We start from the raw sequence: 24,055 nt of genomic DNA, 5'->3' as shown, positions 1-24,055 counted from the left end.
TTCGAACACTAATTTTGCAACATAAAAGGAAATTACTAAGTTAAAACTCTATATTAAAACAATTGAAATTCATTGATGAATTCCCTGGAAAAAAAAGAGAGGATAAAAACAGAGAAAATGGAAGGAAAAAAGATTTGGGAAAAAGAATAGAGGAGAGGATGAGAGAGGCGGATAGAGATAAAGAGAGACAGTGAGAGAGAGTGTGCAGGAAAGGGGAAAAGAACCGATTCTCTATTAAATTTCTATTATAAAGGAATACTTATTAATACTTATTGGTATATAATTGCTAAATTATATATGCTCATGTAATTAAGTTAAAATTTGATTAGGAAAAGGTAATAAAGTTTGATATATCTCCTTATTAAATTTCATGGCACGTAAGGCTTGATTGGGTTGGGCTGGACTAGCCCATTCTGACATCATATCAGCGGCATAATGGAAAATATTCAATTTAGTAGCAGTATAGTAAAATATTTGCCCTACGTCTGGTTGCCAAAGGTCGAAGACGAAGAAGTTCAATCAGGTAATGCGGTTTATATACGAATCTCGGAATTCTCAAATCGTTTCGTTTAGTGCAAATAACCTTAAAAACCAATTTTGGAGGGTCACAGTTTTGATGGTAGAAAAGAACGCTCTACAATTTGAAAGTGCTTTCGTTTTCGTATTAATTATGTATCCGCAGTTTGTTCTCTGATGCCTTGTGTGTGATATTACTTCTGTTTTGAATTTAGCAGCAATTTGAATTTGGATCTTCACACATTAAAAGATGGTACGTTTAACATAATTGCTATAGATATTAGGGTTTTTATCATTAATATTGTTCTTTTGGTTTGATTATGAAGCTGCGGAATGATTTATCCCTGCCTTGATTTTTTTTTTTTCTGTCTCAGCTCCCACTCTCTCTGCTCAAGACTGCACAGGGGCATCCCATGGTATCTCTCTCTCCCTCTGTTTGTGGTGTGTGTGTGTTCATGTCTCTGTTATATGTCTCTTAACTGCAGAAACAACAACAACTACTACTACTATGCTTCAACCCCAAACTTGTTGGTTTCACCTATACTATATGCATCCTTGATATCTTTCTTTTTTTTGTTTTTTCTGACATTGATACCTATTATGTTCTATCTGGACTCTTATCATTCCAATGCCCAATAATGTCTTTTGAAAACACATCAGGGTTTTCTAGAATTTTCCCCCAGGGCTTTGTTCAAGTGACAAAGTTTGAGGGGCTTATGACTTAGGTCACAGGTTCGAGCCTTCCACCATGCAAACTAAGCCTAGTGGTTAAGTTGAGAGCTTTTCGCCTGTGACAGCACTGGGCAGAGGGATGGGGCCATTGACCTTTTGATGGTTGTGGTTGGTCCTAAGGATTGGCTCAGACGGATTTCTCAGTCATTATAAAAAAAATGGGATTTTCTAGAGGTTCTATCAATTTCAGTCCTATCCCTACAATGACATATAGAAGAGGACCCATTATTTGGAAATGAAGGATGCAATGTCGCCTTTAATTCGATCAAATGGGATCGAATATCTACGGATCAAACAAGGAATATATCGAAACAAAACTAACCGAAAATCAATTGAAAACCAAATTGAATTAATCAATTCGATCAGTTTGTTATTGTTTAATTCAATTTGGTTTTCAATTGATTTTCGGTTAGTTTTGAAATGAGTTCATGTTGATTTTTTTGGTCCAATTTTCCAATTAGGAAAAGATGTACCACCTATCAAAACAAAGAATAAAAAATATTCCGTATAATTTTGTCTAAGATATCAGTATTCATGCGTAGTTAATTGATTTATCGATAATGGTATGCATGTCTTTGAACTATCCAAAAACACAAATACTGAATTGCCATATAAAATTTTCTTACCAACGTGAACACACTCATAATTCAAATTAATTACAGTCACAATTGCTCAATTCAATTCAATCCAATCAAATACTAATTTAATTCGATCTCAATACCAAATATTCAATTGTGTGAAGAAAGCATCATTCACAAGGAAGAAACGAGGTGTTCATGTAAAGCATCATTGCAAGAAATGTAAATGAGGATAGGGTATCAGCAATGGGAGTGTCTGGAGTAAGAGGTATGTACAAAGAAGAGAGGAAAAAAAAAGAAAATTAAGCAACAATAATTTTATCTCATTGTGGATGTTTATATTATGGGAAGTGGTAATTGGAATGGGAATAGGTGGGTGGTATTCAGTAAAGAAAATTCTGAAAAGAACAAGGACATGAAAAAAGATGATGTGCGGAACAGAAATTGAATTGTGTTATCATGCTGATTCAAATTCTCGGCTGGAGGGTGAGCAGACCTTTAAGGATGAAAGTTCAACCATGAGACCCCATGTATATTTTGTGACATTGGATTCACACTTCTCAATGTTATATGATTTTACAAAATAAGCGCTATTTTACATATAGGTTTCTGCCAGGGGCTAAGGGTGCACAAGCACCCCCTTCTATGTGAATCCTCTCCCAGTCCCTACTGATATACAAATTTCTAACCAAACTTCAGAAACTCCGGGCAAACACCTGGCCTAGAATTGATGTATTAGCTCAAATAGTGAACAATCTTTCTAGTATTACTCCCTCGTCCCAATTTATGTGGCGTTGTTTGACTTGGCACAGAGATGACGAAAGAAAGGAAGAGTTTTGAAACTTGTGCTCTAAAACAAGCTTAAGGTATTTGTGTGCTATAAATCAGTTCAGTAAAGGTAAATTGAGAATTTTCAAGTTAAATTGTTTCTAAATATAGAAAGGTGACATTTTTTTTGGGACAAACAAAAAAGCAAGTGCCTCTTAGATTGGGACAGATGGAGTATTTCATAATAACCTGAACTATTGAATAAATGGTTTATCCAAATTGAGAATTATTGTCTTGTTGAAGTTGCTAATGAGATAAGGGATCAAGTAAAGTTCATCTTTCTCTGGTCTTTTAAGCTTTTTGACTGGTTGCTTATGTAATAGCTGAAGGAGAATAATTTTTCTTAAAATTTTTTAGTAGAGTTAACAATGAAGGTGTCTATTTTGTGTTGCATAAGTTTTCAATTACTTCAATTTGCTATAGCATCTCCAACATGAGTTCAAGCCTCGATAATTCGACGTAACTGTGGAAGTTCAAAATAATCCATTGGTTTATTAGAGAATCCAAGTTTTTACCTTGTACTCTTAAACTTGTTTTAATCTGGAGATTTCTGCTTCGTCTTGCAGTTGGTGGAACTAAAAAATGGGGAAACATATAATGGTCATTTGGTCAACTGTGATACCTGGATGAATATCCATCTTCGTGAAGTTATCTGTACTTCAAAGGTAAGTTTATTAGCTTATGTTCTTGATCCTATTTATGTTATAGCTTCTTCTTTCTATGTCATAGCTAAAGTTTTTTTATGTGGTGTAGTAATACCTGATTTTAAAAAGGAATGCAGGATGGAGATAGATTTTGGAGAATGCCAGAATGTTACGTTCGTGGGAATACAATAAAATACCTTCGAGTACCTGATGAGGTTTGATTGTTTCTTGAATTCCAATGATATGCCTTCGTCGACTATTGTTCTGATTCTACACATTGTGCTAGTTACAGGGTAAATATGACCGACTTATCCCTTTAAGAAAAAAAGAGTGAATATTGCAATTTGACTTGGGAACAAAGGCAAAGAATTTGGTCATATTGTAGTAATAAGTGCAGGTAACTGTTATTTTTTATTGGAATAAATATTAAAACTGTTATTGGTCATTGCTCGACTCCCAGCCGAAAATGTTTGGTGAGATGCCCCATCTTCTTTGTGGTTGCTTCTCGTTGTGAATTGAGTTGTTTGAACTCCACATGTTTCAACACATTGCCTTTTAGGTACTTGAGTATTATTCTGATATAATACCTACTCCTCTTTTATTGCTTGCTTTTGTGCTGTAAGTTGTTTGAACTACCAACATGGAAACATATTGGCCTTAACACGTTCCGCATGGTTTGAGGGGCTGTAGTTTCGTACACTGTAATGAAGTCATCATACTAGCTAGTCTTGATGCAACTGAACTTAAGGGAGCTAAAACTTATCTTTAGGTTTGTGGGTTGCTGTCTTTAGAATATAGGAAAGAGATAAAAAGAGAGAAATTGTTAGAATGTCCCACATTGGGTGAGGGAATAGACTGTTTTCTCCTCATATAGTTCTTAGTCAATCCTCATCTCTTGGGCTGAGATTTTGAGGTTGATTTAGGCTCACTATTTTTTTTCTTTACAGCGTACCAGAGCTAGATCCATCCCTACTCTTTGTTTATCAGATGTTGGGCCCCATATTATATTTTTCAAGCTCTAGATGTCCAGCTCTCTGCCTGCAAAGGAGGGGCTGTTTGAATGTCCTGCATTGGTTGAGAGGATGAGTTGTTGTCTCCTTGTATAGTTTTTAGAAATCCTAACACCAAGAGCTATCTTTTGGAGATGATTTACGTTCAATGTTCATTTTGCAATATGGTATCAGAGAAGGCACAAGTCCTAGGTTGAAGTCTCACAGCCTCCTATTGTCAAAAAGATTCTCACATGTTTGGCTCATGAAAAAGAATCAGGCTCATACCTGAGGCGGTATGTTGAAGATATAATGAAGTAAATAAAAGCGTATCCTCTCTAAGACTCTAACTGCTTAAGTTTTTAAATGAGATAGTCACATAATTCAATAGTAACTTGCTAGCAGTCTTAGCACATGGAATCAGAGTCTTCCTTAGTTTACTAACTTTAAATGTTAATCTAAATTGCCATCCAAAGAACTTTAAGCAATAATAGGGTTGGAAACTTCATCTTGGGACTTATCAAGTGAAACGTGATATCACTCATTATGGATTTCCACATTCAAAAAGTTGTTTCTACCTATAAATGTTGTAAATGGATTTCTTGTGATGAAATTAATTGCTGATTGGATGATGAAGTTTGTTCTTTTTCCAACATTATTGCCTTGTGGAATATTTAATATCCTAGTGTTGAACCATTGTTGACATAGATACTATTGCTTGACGTGGTAATTAACTATGATTTGTTTCCACGTTAATATCAAAGGACATTCTGGTATGGAGGAAGTTTGAATATTATGGTTGGATGCAACTTAGTCTAGTTAGATGAAGTGTTATTAAAAGCCATCATATCGTCGCTTAAAGTGACGAAGTGATGCGAAGCGAGGGTTTATTGCTTCATGGGTGAAGCCTTGCACTTTGTAGTAGTGTGTGCTTCAAACAATGATGTGCAAATAATCCCAATGTGAAGCGGCAGGTTTGTCAAACTCAACTTTGAAGAGCTGGATTAATATCATTGTTATTGTACATTGGGTACTGAAATTAGTTATTTTAACTGCAATTTTGATCATTGTAATACTAAATTCATATATGTTTGATATTCATTTATGTCGTGAGTTGTCTTATTCACTTCAAAGAAACATGCGTTATGCTGCTTGCTTTTAACTTCAAGCTCCATGGACCTTATGAAAAAACTTGTCATCTCTTTGCGCGTTTCACTTTTAAAACTGTGGTCTGTTGAGACTTCTTAGGTAGAAATGCAACTTTCTGAAGATGACTTCAGAGATTGGTTCACTTCTGACCATACTTGTGAAATTCATCCACTTGCAGTTGTCTGTTAAACAAAATAGTTGGGCTTAGCATGCTTTCTCATTTGGATGTACTTTTACAGCGTGTTTTTGTTGACATCAAAAACTTATTGGATCAAGTTCATATAAAATTTGGGCTGAATCCTAAATTCAAGATCCATTGACCTTACCCAACTGTAGTTGGATTTAAGTTAAGGAGGCGGCAGTTCAATTGAATTCTCTTTGCCAAAAAATTGTGCTGCGCAAATAGGGCAAAAACAAATTCCTGTGGTTATATATAAATAGTTGAATCCCCTTGACATAAGGAAAGATTCTAGTGTAGCGGTAAAAGGGGTTAAAAATTATTTTAGGTCATAGGTTCAAATCCTTTGTTTGAGACTACAGTATTTTCTTGAATCCCCTTGTATGAATTTTTGGCTCCGCCACCGGTTAAACTTTGTAAATGTTTGAACCATTTTATTTGCTGGGAGTAACTGTTTGTTTCCTTCCACAAGAAGGGGGATAACATTCACTGGATTTTAGTTATACGTGTGGTGTCCTTGTCTCTCTTTTTTACTCTGTTAATTTTCTACTTTCTCTGTGTTTGGGTGGTAAACTGCGCTATGTGTAAATTTTCCAGGTGATTGATAAGGTTCAGGAGGAGGCAAAAAGCCGTACAGGTACTATTTTAGATATTATTGCTTTATGAAAGAGTTTTGACCTCTTTTATTGGAGCTTTTGTCATCATGGTTATTCTTGATATGCAATAGAACTGGTGTCCCGACATATAGCTTAACTACTTCGTAGATTAACTGTTCTAACTGCCAGGCGTTTCCTTACTTCACCATCTTGATAAACTAGAACTTGTCCATTATGTTTTGATCATCTTGGCATGCAATTTGGCAGCATGTATGCTCTTTACAATGGAATATCATAGAATGGCCTTTCTTCTCTAAGCGCTTTCCACCGAAAACATATTCATGAGCTGCACTGATCTTTTATGTAATACCATTGAATGTAATGTCTTTTATTTTGCACCACTGGTGATGACATGTCTTCTATTATGAATGGAAGGTATTCTATTATAGTGTTAGAGATAGAAAATTGTGGTCTCCTTATCATATTCCTTATGGTTTGTGGATATTGGTTATTCATCTTTATTCAGCAACTTGCAAGCTATACGCCACTGGATTACAGCTTTACTCATTTGGTATCTACAAGTTATATTAACTTTGTGAAGAATTTTTTGTTAGACCTTGTGATATTTGACATCAAATTAAGTAACCAACACGTGAAAATTGAACTGCTATTTACCTAATGATGACATGCATTTTCTCCCTGGTGATTAATACCTGAAAGTACTGTATGTTAATGGTTTTGCAGATAGAAAACCGCCTGGTGTAGGACGTGGAAGGGGAAGAGGTAGAGATGACAGTACTGCGGGGAGACAAGCAAAAGGAATTGGGCGTGGGATGGATGATGGAGGTGCCAAAGGCCGGGGCAAAGGAGGACCTAGTGCCAAGTCTGGTGGCAGAGGTATGACTGAATGAAGCGACTAAAAGTTAATTCCTGATCCCGTTAATACCCTTAGAACATGATGATATTTAGTGTTGACTATAATATCCAAACCCATGATGGGTTTAAGTAGTAAGAAAATGGGTATGGTTAATTTTGGCTTGTGGGTATCAAAAAGCACATTTTATTGTTTGCTATAACCCTTGGGTGCCCAAGAATCGATGTAAGACGTCTCTTTCTTCTCATAACCAGCCAACCAGGTCTTGTTTTTCCTTCCATTATTTTAAACCCACTTTTCTCTCTCCAATAACCAGGTTTCATTTTCCTTCCATTGTTTTAAACCCACCTTCTCCTTTTCTCGTAATTGGTTTAGACTCATTCTCTTTGCTACCTTTTTAATTATTTGGATGATCTTTGCTATTGGAGAAGAACTTCTTTTATTTTTGTAAGATTCAAACTTTATCTTCCACAATAACAAACCAAGATCATCTTGTAATATAAACATCGTCGAATCAAGAAGTCAAGCTGAAAAGTGAAAGAAAAAACACATTGTTGTGAGTTATGACAAAAGACAAAGTTGAATATAATTAAGAAAAGGAGATTACTTTACACAAGCAAAACTTGTTTGTTTTAAATAAAAAAGTAATTTCTTAGAATTTTGACATGTACACTGAAAGTGAAAATATTTTTGGTTAACTTAGTCGGCGTTTGGACATAAAAATGTAATTTTTGAAAAAAAGTAGTTTTGGAATTAAGTTGAGAAAAGATATTTAGAATTTGAAGTTGTGTTTGGACATGCATTTCTCTTGAAAAAATATTTTTGTGAGGGAAAATGAAATTTTACATGAGAAGTGGTAAAACCCACTTTTTCAAACTTGGAAACTCATCTTCAAAAAAATTGTCAAAAATTCCGTAAAATGTATAACCAAACAAGTGTTGAAAAAATAAAATTAGTAAAAAAGGAAAAATTTTGCATGGACAAATGGGTCCTTAGTTTTAAACCGTAAAATATGTTATGTGCACTTTGATGCTTAAAAAAAGGATATTCCTTTCTCACCAATCACATGCAAAATTGGACTGTTTTATACTTGGCCAATATGTTGTTCTTATGACGAAGTCATCAGAGTATTCCAGGTAAGATATGAGTTTGCATTTTATGCCTAAATCATTGCACACTAACATTACACCTATTACAAGAGGTTTCAAGTGGATTTTGATGACTTCATTTGGGACTGAATCCTTCTAGGTTTACACAAAATGTGTTGATTGAATATGCAGCCAATTTTATAAGAAGCCATTAGCGTTCATTCACAGCCAACCAAATCCACCCATGTGCCAATACTTGATTTCACAGTTTTTTGAAATATGTTAAGCACAGATCTTTCTCTAGTACTTTCAAAAGTAGCCTGAGCTCATTTCAGGATTGACTGCTATATCAATAAACAAGCTTTATGTTCAAGAAATTTCTAATACTTACTAAGTAAACAAAGAATGCCTATTTATTTTTATGTCATTGATGAATCTGGGTTGGATTTCTCATATAGGTGGAGGTCGCGGACGTGGCTAGTAATCTTTCATCGAGAGACCAGGAAGCCAGGTGACAATTGCCACCTTTTAAGGCATGCTATATGTATTTTGTTTGTCACCTAATTCTAAGGCACTTGAAGGATGAGAGGCCACTTCCAGTTATTCTTAGTTTGAAAGTAATGTAGTTAGGCTTGAGCGGATCATTTCATTTGACCATTGCTTTACAATTGTGAAAAAACTGTCTGCAAGTTCTTGTTATATTTATGAAATCCCAGATTTAAAGACTTTTTCCGCGGTGCAAGGCAAGAGTGCTACTAACTATCTGACTCCATGATCAGATTATACATCAAGATGGCTTTCTTTTTCTGTTTTCCCTTTGGGAAAGTCCTTTGAGGGGTGATTTTTGGGTGTGGTTTTTTTTTTTGTGTGTGTGTGTGTGTGTGTGGGGGGGGGGGGGCTGGAGTTGGGGCTGCACTCTCTGTCTGTTCACTATGAAATGCAGACAAAGAAAGGGATTCTGTCAATGTTAAATCATTTCTATAGATCCTGCGCATGTCATCCTACCATTGAATCTAGTTCAGGACACTCTCGGACTCATACTAAAACAGACTTGTACAGACATCTGGATTTAATAGTTCCTCGTGTCTGTGTGATGTTTATACTCGCTTAGACTCTCCTGGTGCTGCTGCTCGAGCTATTTGTTCTTTTATACCTGTTAGTTATAACTGATGGATGATGTCAGGTAATGGTTCAGAGTTACGGTGAGGTTAATTTGCACCTCGCAATAGTCATATTACTCTATATGAGGGACAAATTATTTTTGGGGTTGGTGGAAGTTCATAGTTCACCTTGCTTTAAAAATTATACAGGGTCTTGCCAAAAAGTTTGGTTTCGTCTTCATATTTTTTAATTTGATACTCCACAAATCCTTAAAAACAATTATGTAGTTCAGGTCAAGAGCAACAGAAGTATCTTATTTTCAGGTAAAAATAGCATGGTATAGCCAGTTTTCGGATTGATCATTCAAAATTAGTCAGTGTTTACCAAGTCAATAAAAAATAGCCACTATTTTGTTGCAACAGAGACCGGTCCAGCATAATATACTGGAGTTCGGTGCACCTGTGTTGGCTCCAGTATAATATATTGGAGATTGGAGCACAAGTGCTCCAAACTTCAGTATATTATGCTGGACCGGTATACTTGCTGGAACTCCAACATAATATACTGGCGTATTTTTTGGGTTTTGAATAGTGTTTTCGCTCAGATTTATCTTTACATGAAAAGTGCTAAATTTCGATTACTTTTGAAACTGGGATATATTTGAACGACCAATTGTAAATCTGGCTATTTTTGAATTTTTCCCTATTTTCAGTGTGAAATTCTGACCGCTACTTGCTCAATCTTTTTGAAAAATGACATACATGTTTGGAATTTAAATAAAGAAGTACTTAATAAAATGCAGCTTAGAATATTTACCAATGATGTTAAAAGGTGGTAGCTAAGAATTTTTTAAAGTTTCTCTAAAGAGAAAAGAGTTAAATTTGTCCCTCTACTAATGCGAAAAGAATCACATTTATTTTCCATCATACTTTTCGTATAGAAATACCTCCAATATTAGCTAAGCGACTTAGACATACACGTCTGTTAGAGTTGTCTAAAATGAAACCCAATTCTGCGTCGCACTGACATTTAGTTTGGTGGATACCTCCTGGCATACTATCTTGTTGTCCCAATTCACTGTATCCCATCCCCTGCGCTTCTTCCACACAGTGCACACACACGCCGCACGCATTGCACTCGCACTCGCACTCTTGACTCTCCTAATTCAATTTTCACGGATAAACGCACAAATTAACATATATTACATTCTGACAAAAAACGTTGTTCATCACTAATTGTCACAAAACATTTTCCTCCATAGCTAACTAGCACCACCAAGCTCCATTACTATACTAATCCCACGCCAATAATCACATTTCTTTCATCAATGACGCGAGAGTCGGCCCCTCCGTCCATCCCCCGGCTATCCTCCTTAAAAGGAAAATCATTCTTACCTCAAAACTCCTCCTATTGGTAAAAGAGTTTTTGCGGCTGAGTCGAAACTCAATGAGCTTGAGGTTTTGGGTGTTCAGATCTAGGCCAAAATAATCAACTCAAGCAACACTTCCGGTCGAGTTCCGATCTTTTGAAAGATTCCTGTTCATGGCTTCGTCCAGTTGTTTGAGTTTGAAAATGCTGAAATTTGTTTCGTCAGTGTAAAGATCTTAAGGTCCTTTCTTCTCTTTAACACTTGTGGTTGTTGGTTTAATGATTTATTGAAATTTTGCTCGCCTTGTATTTTTCCATCAAATGATAATCTTGTTGTTTATGTGATTGCTAGTGTCTTGAAATCGCGTATCTGATTATTTTCAGGAGTTTATATATATATCATTTGATTATATAAATATAATACAATATAAATACTAGTGGCAGAAGAATTGTAAAATGCATTGCGGGTGGTGAGGTAGCATGCCACATGGTGTCCGGCTCACCAAATATTAGGGCCACGTGAGATTGGATGTTCATTTTTGGACAATCCTAATGGAGGAGGGATATACTTGAGCCACTTAACTAATTGTATTGGTCAAAATTTGGCAACTCGGTAACTGCAGATAAGTCATGCCAAGGATGGGGTCGACCACGGCATTATAACGAAGGGGTCGCCCTCGTAAGGATCGTTGCCGAGGACGCGTAACTGGAGTCGCAATTGTAACAGTAGGATTGGCTTGGAAAAGGACACCGGGAATATTCCCTTGGATATTCCTTATATTGTACTTTTTAGGGTTTCTTGGGAACATCCCTTATAAATAGTGAGAGATAAGAGAACAAAAAGGGGCTTCACTTTTTTTTTTGAGAAAAACAGATTATAAAGGTTGACTAAAGAGAATATATAAAAGTTGTCTTGTTCACTTATTATATTACTTAATCACACATTGTTTTATCTTTGTTCACAAGATCCAAATATTCCATATCCATCTTCACTTCTCACCTTTCCACGTCACTGACAGAAGAAAGGAATATCCTAATTATATAATAATTGGGTGATAGATCCTTTCTTATTACGTTTATTGTCATTATCTACATTTATTACATGTTCATGCTATCATATTCATTGTCAATCATTGATTATTAAATCCATTATTTAATGCTCTTGAACACCGTTCATTTCGCGAATATCTTGTCATATTTGGTCTAAATTATTAAGTTCAACTAAGATTCGCCCTTTAATTCATCATTAATTAGTTTAACTAAAAGGTTTAACATTTTTTTAGCCAAACACTAATGTATATTTTTGAATTGAAAGTATAACAGGGTAAATGTAATTTCGCATAGTAAAGGAGGAGCAAATATGTAACGACCCGACCGGTTGTTTTGAGCTCCGGCGCATCATTCAGCAGTTTGAGGCCATGAGCGGCTTCATCTCAGGTATATTGACTTGTATGTATGGTCAGAATTAAAATTCAGGAAGTTTGGAGTCAAATCTAAATAGAAATTCTCATTTTGAAAGATTAAAATTGAAGAAATGAACTAGGATTAGAATTTTGAGTAAACGACCTCGGAATTGGGATCTGAAAGTTCCAGCATGTTCGTATGATGATTTCGGACTTGGGCGTATGTCCGGATTTGGTTTTGGGTAACCCATGAGCATTTCGGCGTATATTGTGAAAGTTAGTACTTTAGAAGAATTTCATAAATTTGGGTTGGAAGGCATTTCAGTGTTATAGATGTCCGTTTGGGATTCCGAGTCTGGGAATAGATCCGTATGGTGATTCTAGAGTTGGGAGCGCGATCGGAAGTGAATTCGGATGTCCGGAGGTCATTTTGAAGTCATTTGGCTAAATATAGAAATTTGAAGGTTTTTGAGAAAATTCGACCGGAAGTGGAAATTTTGATATCGGGGTCGGAATGAGGTTCCGAAAGAAGGGGCAAGTCCGTAATGTCGAATGTGACTTGTGTGCAAAATTTGAAGTCATTCCGGAATGATTTTGGTAAGGTTTGAGACACTTAGTCTCTTTTAAGGAGGTTTAAGTTGGAAAAGTCAACCGAACATTGACTTATGTGTTAGAGGGCTCAGATTTGAATTCCGATGATTCAGTTAGCTTCGGGGGATGATTTGTAACTTAGGAGTGTGATCAGAAGTAATTTTGGAGGTCCGGTGTAGAATTAGGCTTGAATTGACGAAGTTAGTATTTTGGCGAATTCCGGTTGATAGGTGAGATTTTGATTCGGGAGTCGGAATGGAATTTCGAGAATTGTTGTAGCTTTATTATGTCATTTGTGATGTGTGTGCAAAATTTCAGGTCATTCGGACATCGTTTGGTCGGGTTTTTGATCGAAAGTGTATTTTCGGAAGTTTTTGGAAACTTAGGCTTGAATTCGATGAGTTTTGGGTAATTTGATGTTGTTTGAGGTGTTTTGAAGATTTGAGCAGGTTTTAATGATTTTATGAATTATGTTGGCATTTTTGGTCGGGGTCCCATGAGGCTCGAATAAGTTTTGGAAGAGTTTTTGGAAGATTTTTGCCGTTTTGAGCATAAGCATGTAATGATCCAAGGGTCCATTTTTAGTTCTAGAGATCCAAATTTGATTTCGAGACTTCCAGAATTTAAATCATGAATTATAGGACTGATCTGGAAATTTTGGTTTAATTTCATCAAGTCGTGATTGAGTTTTTGACGTAAAATGTGAGTTAATTGTTTAACGAGCGAAATGGGTATTGAACTGGGCAAACGAGCTCCGAATTGAGTTTTGATTGAAGGGTTGTGTTCATATTATTATTTGTGACTCATAGGAATAAGAATCGTCTAATTCCGAGTTTGTATGATGGAGTTAGAGCCTTTTTAGTGAAAATAAAAGCTGCTGCAATTTCTGCTGCTAAGCTGTCTTTGGACAGCAATGTGCAGTCGTGGAGCGTACTTCGGAGACCTATATCTTTTGATCTACAAGAAATTTTGAGATGATTCAAAAATGACAGTTGTAGCCCTTCGTATCTAGTTTCCAGAAAGCTAAAGAAGATGTAATTTGTACATTTGTAGAGAAAGTTATGATTGATTGAAGATGACTGGTGGAGCAGTTTCTCCAGAAATTTTCTGATTTCATGGAGCCGATTTAGAAGCTCATATCTCGGGATATATAAAGAGTTATATGGTGTATAACCTATCAAATTAAAAATCTTTGAGTCTAGTTTCTAAATCTTCAAACCGTTTGTCATTTGGATATTTATACAAGACGTTATGGGTGTTTAAACAGAAGGTATCCGACAAGGAACAATTTTAATAGAATGTACAACTTGTATAGCACAAGTGCAAGGTACAACTCGACGAAGCACGGGCAGATTCTTTTAAACACGGATTTGGCTTATTTCTTTCATTTCTTTCATTTGGCTTGGATTATTTTGGAGAGAATTTCAAGGGGGATTTTATCAAGCATCAAAGGTGAGTTGTTTCTACTTATTTCCAAGTTAAATACATGGATTAGAGCTGAAAACTCAAGTAATTTATGGACAAAAATGGTGGTTTAGGGCTTGAAACTTAAGAGAATTAAATGGTGATTTGAGGGGTCAAATGAACTCCGATTTCTGTGAATTTGGTATGTATAGACTCGTGGAGTGATAAGGGTCGTATTGATGTAAAAATTTCTGAATTTCGAGACGTGGGCCCGGGGCTCGGGTTTTGCTAATTTCGGGATTTTTGACATTGTTCGAGTCTTTTCGATTGGGTTATATTCCCTTAGCCTATTGTAACGTATTCGTTGTGGTTTTGACTAGATTCGACGCGCGAAGAAGTCGATTCAAGAGGAAAGGCATTGCGGACTAGTCTACGACCGGTTAGAGGTGAGTAATAGATGTAAATGCTATTCTGAGGGTTTGAAACCCCGGACTTTCACATCGTAATGCTATATTGAGGCATGACACGCACTCCATGGCGAGTGCGGGGTCGAATACTACTTGGGATTGTGACTTGGTCCACCCCGTGTGATGTTTATACTATACTGGTGATTGATACACATACTTCATTGATATTACTGAGCTTGATGCCATGTTTGGGGCCTTGTGCCGATTTGTAAAATCCTTCGAGGATTGATATTACTGCTTAGCATGATTTGCATATCATTTAATTTCATTCCAAGGTTTTAAATGTATTCCGGGCTGGGAACTTCTGTTTTGTAAATGCCCAAGGGGCTTATTATATTATTTTCTGGACTGATTATAAAGTGACTTGACACAGTGGTAACAATGACACTGTATGATATACTTGACACAGTGGTAACAATGACACTGTGTGATATACTTGAAATAGTGGTAACAATGACACTGGATGATATACTTAATCAGTGGTAACAATGGCACTGTATGATATAAATTGGTCAGATAACAATGGCTGACCGGTCAGGTAACAATGACTGACCAAAATATTGCGCTTGGGCTGTAGGAGCCCCTCCGGAGTCTGTACACACCCCCAGTGAGCGTCGTCAACGATAAATAAATATGGATGGCCCGGGCTGCACGCCGCAGTGGGGTACTGGAATGTACCATCATATGCATTGCATTGCATTCATGTATTTGTATTTATACTGGTGTTTAGCTGCTCAGTCCCATATGTTGCTGTATATTTGGATTTTAGCTTACTTTGTGTATTTACTGGATTTTCTTATCTTCGGAATGTAGTTACTTTTATTACTCACTAGGTCGGAGTACTCACTTTACTCCCTGCACCTTGTGTGCAGATCCAGGGCAGTCTCAGGCTCAGTAGATCCAGTTGATCAGCAGATCCAACCTCTGGGAGTATCGAGGTAGCTGCACGGCGTTTGCAGCCATTGATCTTCTCCCTCCTATCCTATCTCTTTACTTCCGCATTATCAGACTTTGGATATACCATGTATTAGGATGATATTCTGTATTCTAGAGGCTCAGATTTGTGACACCGGGTCCTAGTGAGATTATATTGTGTATTTTGTTAAAATCTTCAGTACTTTAATCTTGCTTAATTGATATTTTTTTCCGCTATTTTTGATAAATTGGGTTAAGTGTTGAATAATGGTCGGGCTTGCCTAGTAGTGTGCTGGGCGCCATCACAACCGGGATTTGGATTGTGACAAAGTTGGTATCAGAGCCTAGGTTACTTGGTCTCACGAGTCATGAGCTGGTTTAGTAGAGTCACGCGGATCGGTACGGAGACGTCTGTACTTATCCTTGGGAGGCTGCAGAACCTTTAGGAAAACTTCACATTCTTGAATTCTTATCGTGTGTCCTCAATTCAGCTTGAATAGAAACTTTTGAAATTCCTTCCACGTGATCGTATGCACCAACGGGCGCTCAGTATCAGACGTGTCTCGATGGCTTTTGATTCCCCGATCGAGGGGCGATGTGTAATCTCTGTGAGTTTGAAGTTAGACCAGTCAGGAGGACTTGAGGCCAAATCTTTGCCAATGGCTTGAGCACCGAGGTGCTGATTTTGTGAGCAAGTGTTTTGAACTCATATGTTCATTATTGTCCTTGTTAGACGGAATGGTGGTTGGATATCCACGTGATGAGTATGTTAGTGTTGCGAGGTGTATTTGTACGACTTGGTAGTGGCGAAGAAGCCTACTGGATAGTAGATGAACTGTTAAGTGATTCATTTCTTATTGTGATTTGTTGAGTAGCCCGAGTTATGGGCGCGTGAAGAATATTTTTCGTGTCTCCTAGTTAGATAAGTCTGGGAGCTGAGATCGCTTCCGTAAATGTATTATGACGAAATCGTTGAGTCAAGGAAACCACCTCGAAGGTCGAAAATATTAAAGGAAGAATATGTTCCTACTTGGTTGAATAGCCCAATAATAGAGGGTTGAAGGGTATTTTTTATGTGTTATGATTCAAATAGGTGCAACGCATGTCCATGTATCAATTTAGATTTATGTAATTGATATGCATTGTGATGCTTTGTCAAGTTGTGGATGTGTTGTTAGGATGGTTTTGGTGATTCTCTGGTAGGTGGATAGGACCAATTACAAAGGAGGCTCTGCCGAAATTTTTGAAAAATTTAGGACTTAGTAAGTGGGCTTAGCTGTTGTGTGAGTAAATGCAAGAATTGCAGAAGAGTTAAAATTCCAGATGATTCGTGTTTCCACGAGCTTATGAAGGAGTGAGTTTAATCTCACCATGATATTACGACAACAATAGAGTATATGTGTTGTGATCTATGGCTTCGAGCCAAGTTGGGGAGCTTGCTGTTGATTAGCTGATTGCACGGTTTATTACTTGCGTGAATTCTGGTTATTGGCGTATTGGTGGGTTATTGCAGCTACGGAAAAGGACCATGAGTGGTAATTTGAGTAAATAAATTGTTGGATGCATGCTATGGTTAGCCTTATTGGCTCATATTTAGACTTGAGGGAAGATTCATGATTTATGCCTCGTATAGGTGCAAGCTTCGAGGGAAGTGATCCCTCTGGGTGCCTTATCGAGAAGGTATTCATATATTATAAAATTCAGTAGAGTTGGTTGCATTCGGGGCCAAGTCAGAGTTGGGTGGCTCTCAATAGCGGTCCTAGTTAATTCAAGAGGTAAAGTATGGTGCCTAATGATTTTGAGTCTATAAGTACGGTTAAGAGTCAAGCTTTTGAAGCAGCTTATGAAGAAAGGCACAAAATGTTCTATGATGTTTTGACTTGCGGTGTAGCATTTGAGAGACATGAAATGGTCATGGTATTTGAGATAGCATGGTCTCATGATTTAAGGTCACTCGGGGTGAGTTTGGTTGAAATAAGTTAGGTGTTAAAGGGAGATATTATTATTTCTAAGGCAATCAAGGATAAATTGGAAGGAAGTAGATTGATTAGCCATAGTTGAGTTGGTATACTGGTGTCAGTGATCGGTTCGTCCAGCGTGATCGAGTTATGCATGTGAGGCTTGTCGGCCGCAGTGATTGATGTTATTCTGAAGCATGCTTTTGTTAGGGCCTATTATGAGTAGGCAGATCCCAGAAAGTGTTATGGTGGCTTGGACAACTACTTAGAGATTGGCATATTCGACGATTATGAGGATTCGCCTGTATGCTTCTATAGTTCTCCTGAAGTGAGTTAAATGGAAAGTCTTATGTGATGAAGTATTAGCCTATCGGTGGTTCCAGAGTTGTGATGGAAATCACGTCTATCGTATATTGGCACGTGAGGTGTAGTGAGTGGTATGGAATTTGAAGTAAGGACCAAGGTTGCAGTTTGGTCAATGACTGTGATGTCACGATCTCGGATGAGCAGTATATGAGTTTCCTTGTTTTGAGTAAGATGGGTATTGACGTCAGTATCACTTGAGGTCGGTGTTCTGTGAGAAAGGCTTTGCATCCTGGTTAGGGATTCTTGATCGCTTTTCAGCGTTATGCAGCCGGTGGTTTGGATGTGCAGACCCGTTAATTATTTCGGAAGATGGTGGGAGCTTGTCCCACAGGAATATTGTATAAGTGTGACATGTAGTCACTTGATTAATTAAAAATTTAAACCAAGTATGAGGATTTTGGTAATATCATCCATTTGAGAATTTATGCCTGGAGGGCACTCTGTTTATTGGGTTATGGACCTGTGAATGATTATTGGCCTAGCTTGGCACGATCAGGATCGACTTGAGGTCGGTGGATAGATTTAAATGTGGAAGTGAGCCTTACGTCAGGCCAGTTGTGTTTATTTCAGCAATGCGCTCTTTATGGAAGGATAGTCGCAGTCTTATTTCGTGGTCAGTTAATTCATGTAAAGATATATTGCATCATATGAGTTGTGAGACGACTTGGTAAATTCCTTATGTGTTGAGGTTCCGCAGCGGTGATGTTATATGAGCAGGATGAGACTTAGATCATGTATCGCACCTCAGTTGTGCTTGAGTTTGTAGCCTATAGCGCTATATGTTTCCTTGGGAATGATATTATGCACCTTAGTGTGTTTATGACCGATGTTAGGTATTTTGATGTGATGAGCTATTCAGCTCGACGTATATCTCCTTATGTGAGTTCTATATGTGGATCGGGTGGCACACCGCTATGGGTATGTTGTTTGGATCGGGTTGCACGCCGCAACAATGTGATGTTCAGTTCAGTGCCCATATTTGCTTTTGTGTGTTCTGTTTCCCTGTTTTCTGAGAAAGTCTATGTTAGTGTGCGAGTTGAGTAGTTCCTTTTAGAGTTCGCCTTACTTTTGTATCGCGTTCGAATTGATAGCATACTGGCACATTGTGGCGCCTTGTGGGATTTTTGATTATGTTTGAGGTGGCTTATTGCCTGAGCAGTTCGTACTGGGTGAGACGAGGTTACTAGATTTGGGGTCAGTGCAAACTGATTATATGAAGTATATTATAGAGCAAAGATCATTCTTTGGTTTGGGACAAGGTAATGGAACTTGTCAGGAGTGTAGATCCAATGAATTGTTGATTCAACAGTTGGTTGTGAATTTCAGCACATCTCTTCAGTCGTATCGGTGTTGAAAAAAAAATATAAAAAAAAAACTAGAGCAAGACCTGTGTAGATCATGAGATGCAATGGGAGCATCAGATTCGTGGAATTTCGACCATTATGTTTAAAGAATGTTATTGTGGTTCTATGAGTAAGTGATGCAAAGTGTGAATTCAGTAAAGTTATGCAGTCATGTTTGGGTACAACGTGTGGAGATTGATATGGTGGTCGTATGATGGAAACAGGCTTAGCAGGAAAATTCAGGATGTTGGAATTGGGCCTAATGGCTTATTTGCTTGAATAAATAAGTATATTTACAGAATCATCGAGCTAATGTGCTCAACGGAGCAGTGGTAGCATGGGAAGGTGCATGATGTGTTAAACAAGTGATTTTGGACTACTTCAGTGTAGTTCTCAGCACATTCGAGGACGAACGTATGTTTAAGTGGGGGAGATTGTAACGACCCGACCGGTTGTTTTGAGCCCTGGCGCGTCATTCAGCAGTTTGAGGCCATGAGCGGCTTCATCTCAGGTACATTGACTTGTGTGTATGGTCAGAATTAAAATTCAGGAAGTTTGGAGTCAAATCTAAATGGAAATTCTCATTTTGAAAGCTTAAAATTGAAGAAATGAACTAGGATTAGAATTTTGAGTAAACGACCTCGGAATTGGGATCTGAAAGTTCCAGCATGTTCGTATGATGATTTCGTACTTGGGCATATGTCCGGATTTGGTTTTGGGTAACCCGTGAGCATTTCGGCGTATATTGTGAAAGTTAGTACTTTAGAAGAATTTCATAAATTTGGGTTGGAAGGCATTTCAGTGTTATAGATGTCCGTTTGGGATTCCGAGTCTGGGAATAGATCCGTATGGTGATTCTAGAGTTGGGAGCGCGATCGGAAGTGAATTCGGATGTCCGGAGGTCATTTTGAAATCATTTGGCTAAATATAGAAATTTGAAGGTTTTTGAGAAAATTCGATCGGAAGTGGAAATTTTGATATCGGGGTCGGAATGCGGTTCCGAAAGATGGGGCAAGTCCGTAATGTCGAATGTGACTTGTATGCAAAATTTGAAGTCATTCCGGAATGATTTTGGTAAGGTTTGAGACACTTAGTCTCTTTTAAGGAGGTTTAAGTTGGAAAAGTCAACCGAACGTTGACTTATGTGTTAGAGCGCTCGGATTTGAATTCCGATGATTCGGTTAGCTTCGGGGGATGATTTGTGACTTAGGAGTGTGATCAGAAGTAATTTTGGAGGTCCGGTGTAGAATTAGGCTTGAATTGGCGAAGTTAGTATTTTGGCGAATTCCGGTTGATAGGTGAGATTTTGATCCGAGAGTCGGAATAGAATTTCGAGAATTTCTGTAGCTTGTTTATGTCATTTGTGATGTGTGTGCAAAATTTCAGGTCATTCGGACATCGTTTGGTCGGGTTTTTGATCGAAAGTGTATTTTCGGAAGTTTTTGGAAACTTAGGCTTGAATTCGATGAGTTTTAGATAATTTGATGTTGTTTGAGGTGTTTTGATGATTTGAGTAGGTTTTAATGATGTTATGAATTATGTTGGCATTTTTGGTCGGGGTCCCATGAGGCTCGGATAAGTTTTGGAAGAGTTTTTGGAAGATTTTTGTCGTTTTGAGCATAAGCATGTAATGATCCAAGGGTCCATTTTTAGTTTTAGAGATCCAAATTTGATTTCGAGACTTCCAGAATTTAAATCATGAATTATAGGACTGATCTAGAAATTTTGATTTAATTTCATTAAGTCGCGATTGGGTTTTTGACGTGAAATGTGAGTTAATTGTTTAACGAGCGAAATGGGTATTGAACTGGGCAAACGAGCTCCGAATTGAGTTTCGATTGAAGGGTTGTGTTCATATTATTATTTGTGACTCATAGGAATAAGAATCGTCTAATTCCGAGTTCGTATGATGGAGTTAGAGCCTTTTTAGTGAAAATAAAAGCTGCTGCAATTTCTGCTGCTAAGCTGTCTTTGGACAGCAATGTGCAGTCGTGGAGCGTACTTCAGAGACCTATATCTTTTGATCTACAAGGAATTTTGAGATGATTCAAAAAACGAAAGTTGTAGCCTTTCGTATATAGTTTGCAGAAAGCTAAAGAAGATGTAATTTGGACATTTGTAGAGAAAGTTATGATTGATTGAAGATGACTAGTGGAGCAGTTTCTCCAGAAATTTTCTGATTTCATGGAGCCGATTTAGAAGCTCATATCTCGGGATATATAAAGAGTTATATGGTGTACAACCTATCAAATTAAAAATCTTTGAGTCTAGTTTCTAAATCTTCAAACTGTTTGTCATTTGGATATTTATACAAGACGTTATGGGTGTTTAAACAGAAGGTGTCCGACAAGGAACAATTTTAATAGGATGTACAACTTGTATAGCACAAGTGCAAGGTACAACTCTACGAAGCACGGGCAGCTTCTTTTAAACACGGATTTGGCTTATTTCTTTCATTTCTTTCATTTGGCTTGGGTTATTTTGGAGAGAATTTCAAGGGGGATTTAATCAAGCATCAAAGGTGAGTTGTTTCTACTTATTTACAAGTTAAATACATGGATTAGAGCTGAAAACTCAAGTAATTTATGGACAAAAATGGTGGTTTAGGGCTTGAAACTTAAGAGAATTAAATGGTGATTTGAGGAGTCAAATGAACTCCGATTTTTGTGAATTTGGTATGTATAGACTCGTGGCGAGATAAAGGTCGTATTGATGTAAAAATTTCTGAATTTCGAGACGTGGGCCCGGGGCTCGGGTTTTGCTAATTTCGGGATTTTCGACATTTTTCGAGTCTTTTCGATTGGGTTATTTTCCCTTAGCCTATTGTAACGTATTCGTTGTGGTTTTGACTAGATTCGACGCGCGAAGAAGTCGATTCAAGAGGAAAGGCATTGCGGACTAATCTACGGCCGGTTAGAGGTGAGTAATAGATGTAAATGCTATTCTGAGGGTTTGAAACCCCGGACTTTCACATAGTAACGCTATATTGAGGCGTGACACGCACTCCATGGCGAGTGCAGGGTCGAATACTACTTGGGATTGTGACTTGGTCCACCCCGTGTGATGTTTATACTATACTGGTGATTGATACACATACTTCATTGATATTACTGAGCTTGATGCCATGTTTGGGGCCTTGTGCCAATTTGTAAAATCCTTCGAGAATTGATATTACTGCTTAGCATGATTTGCATATCATTTAATTTCATTCCAAGGTTTTAAATGCTGTTTTGCAAACTCGGCCATAATTCTAAGTGTTGAAAACTTAAATGATATTTTTAAATGTATTCCGGGCTGGGAACTTCTGTTTTGTAAATGCCCAAGGGGCTTATTATTTTATTTTCTGGACTGATTATAAAGTGACTTGAAACAGTGGTAACAATGATACTGTGTGATATACTTGACACAGTGGTAACAATGACACTGTGTGATATACTTGAAATAGTGGTAATAATGACACTGGATGATATACTTAAACAGTGGTAACAATGGCACTGTATGATATAAATTGGTCAGGTAACAATGGCTGACCGGTCAGGTAACAATGACTGACCAAGATATTGCGCTTGGGCTGTAGGAGCCCCTCCGGAGTCTGTACACACCCCCAGTGAGCGCCGTCAACGATAAATAAATATGGATGGCTCGGGCTGCACGCCGCAGTGGGGTACTGGAATGTACCATCATATGCATTGCATTGCATTCATGTATTTGTATTTATACTGGTGTTTAGCTGCTCAGTCCCATATGTTGCTGTATATTTGGATTTTAGCTTACTTTGTGTATTTACTGGATTTTCTTATCTTCGGACTGTAGTTACTTTTATTACTCACTGGGTCGGAGTACTCACTTTACTCCCTGCACCTTGTGTGCAGATCCAGGGCAGTCTCAGGCTCAGTAGATCCAGTTGATCAGCAGATCCAACCTCTGGGAGTATCGAGGTAGCTGCACGGCGTTCGCAGCCATTGATCTTCTCCCTCCTATCCTATCTCTTTATTTCCGCATTATCAGACTTTGGATATACCATGTATTAGGATGATATTCTGTATTCTAGAGGCTCAGATTCGTGACACCGGGTCCTAGTGAGATTATATTGTGTATTTTGTTAAAATCTTCAGTACTTTAATCTTGCTTAATTGATATTTTTTTCCGCTATTTTTGATAAATTGGGTTAAGTGTTGAATAATGGTCGGGCTTGCCTAGTAGTGTGCTGGGTGCCATCACGACCGGGATTTGGGTCATGACAAAATATGACCATTATTTCCCCTTTAAATAGTAATTAAATAGTGATAGTGAGCAGTGAATTGGGGGGAGAAATTAAAAAATAGCCAGATTTACAAGTGGTCGTTTAAAAATAGCCCAGTTTCAAAAGTAATCGAAATTTAACCACTTTTCATGTAAAGATAAATCTGATCGAAAACACTGTTCAAAACCTGAAAAATACGCCAGTATATTATACTGGAGTTCCAGCATAAGTATACTTGAACTCCAACATATTATACTGGAGTTCCAGGATAAGTATGCTGGAACTCCCGCATAATATGATGGAGTTCCGGCATAAATACACTCGAACTCCAATATAATATACTGGAGTTCCAGTAAAGTATACCGGTCCAACATAATATGGTGGAAGTTCATACACAAGTGCTCGAATCTCCAGTATATTGTGCTGGAACTTTCCGTGTGTTGGAGTTCCGGTATAATATGCTGGAAGTTCATATATAGGTGCACCGAACTCCAGTATATTATGCTGGACCGGTCTCTGTTGTAGCAAAATAATGGCTATTTTTTATTGACTTTGTAAACGCTGGCTATTTTTGAATGATCAGTCCGAAAACTGACTAGACCGTGGGACATATGTGGGTTAGGAGTTCCGTTTGTCGTTACTCTGTGGTGTTACACGATTTGGGCCTTTTTAGATGGCATAAGCCAAATTGATCATCACTTTAGTAACCTTATCTTTAGAAGGC

At 37.6% G+C, this 24,055-nt stretch overlaps 1 protein-coding gene and 1 long non-coding RNA gene across 6 annotated transcripts; both read left to right on the top strand.

The window, feature by feature from the left end:
* Positions 1 to 302: 302 nt before the first annotated feature.
* Positions 303 to 15,647, top strand: LOC107781164 (sm-like protein LSM4). Of its 5 annotated transcripts, none has more exons than XR_012703864.1 (11): positions 303 to 523; positions 735 to 769; positions 891 to 932; positions 3,221 to 3,319; positions 3,436 to 3,513; positions 6,212 to 6,251; positions 6,955 to 7,107; positions 8,631 to 8,683; positions 11,965 to 12,078; positions 14,420 to 14,485; positions 15,379 to 15,647. XR_012703864.1 is itself a non-coding variant. In XM_075241053.1 (9 exons), exons 2-8 carry the CDS (start codon positions 767 to 769, stop codon positions 8,651 to 8,653), a joined length of 438 nt encoding a protein of 145 aa, XP_075097154.1. In that variant the 5' UTR covers positions 304 to 523; positions 735 to 766; the 3' UTR covers positions 8,654 to 8,683; positions 15,379 to 15,647. The 5 variants fall into 5 exon arrangements, 2 of the variants coding, with proteins under 2 accessions (XP_075097154.1, XP_016457299.1); XR_012703866.1 differs by having other exon boundaries at positions 11,957 to 12,078; XR_012703865.1 differs by lacking the exon at positions 14,420 to 14,485.
* Positions 15,648 to 18,198: 2,551 nt separating this feature from the next.
* LOC142174794 (uncharacterized) lies at positions 18,199 to 23,285 on the top strand. The gene is made up of 3 exons (XR_012703859.1): positions 18,199 to 21,609; positions 21,942 to 22,007; positions 22,961 to 23,285. It is a non-coding gene; the product is annotated as an uncharacterized LOC142174794 (long non-coding RNA).
* Positions 23,286 to 24,055: the final 770 nt, after the last annotated feature.

Source organism: Nicotiana tabacum, chromosome 20 (genome assembly GCF_000715075.1).
Source record: "Nicotiana tabacum cultivar K326 chromosome 20, ASM71507v2, whole genome shotgun sequence".
Classification (NCBI taxonomy): Eukaryota; Viridiplantae; Streptophyta; class Magnoliopsida; order Solanales; family Solanaceae; genus Nicotiana; species Nicotiana tabacum.
This window is presented reverse-complemented; position numbering and strand designations above follow the sequence as displayed.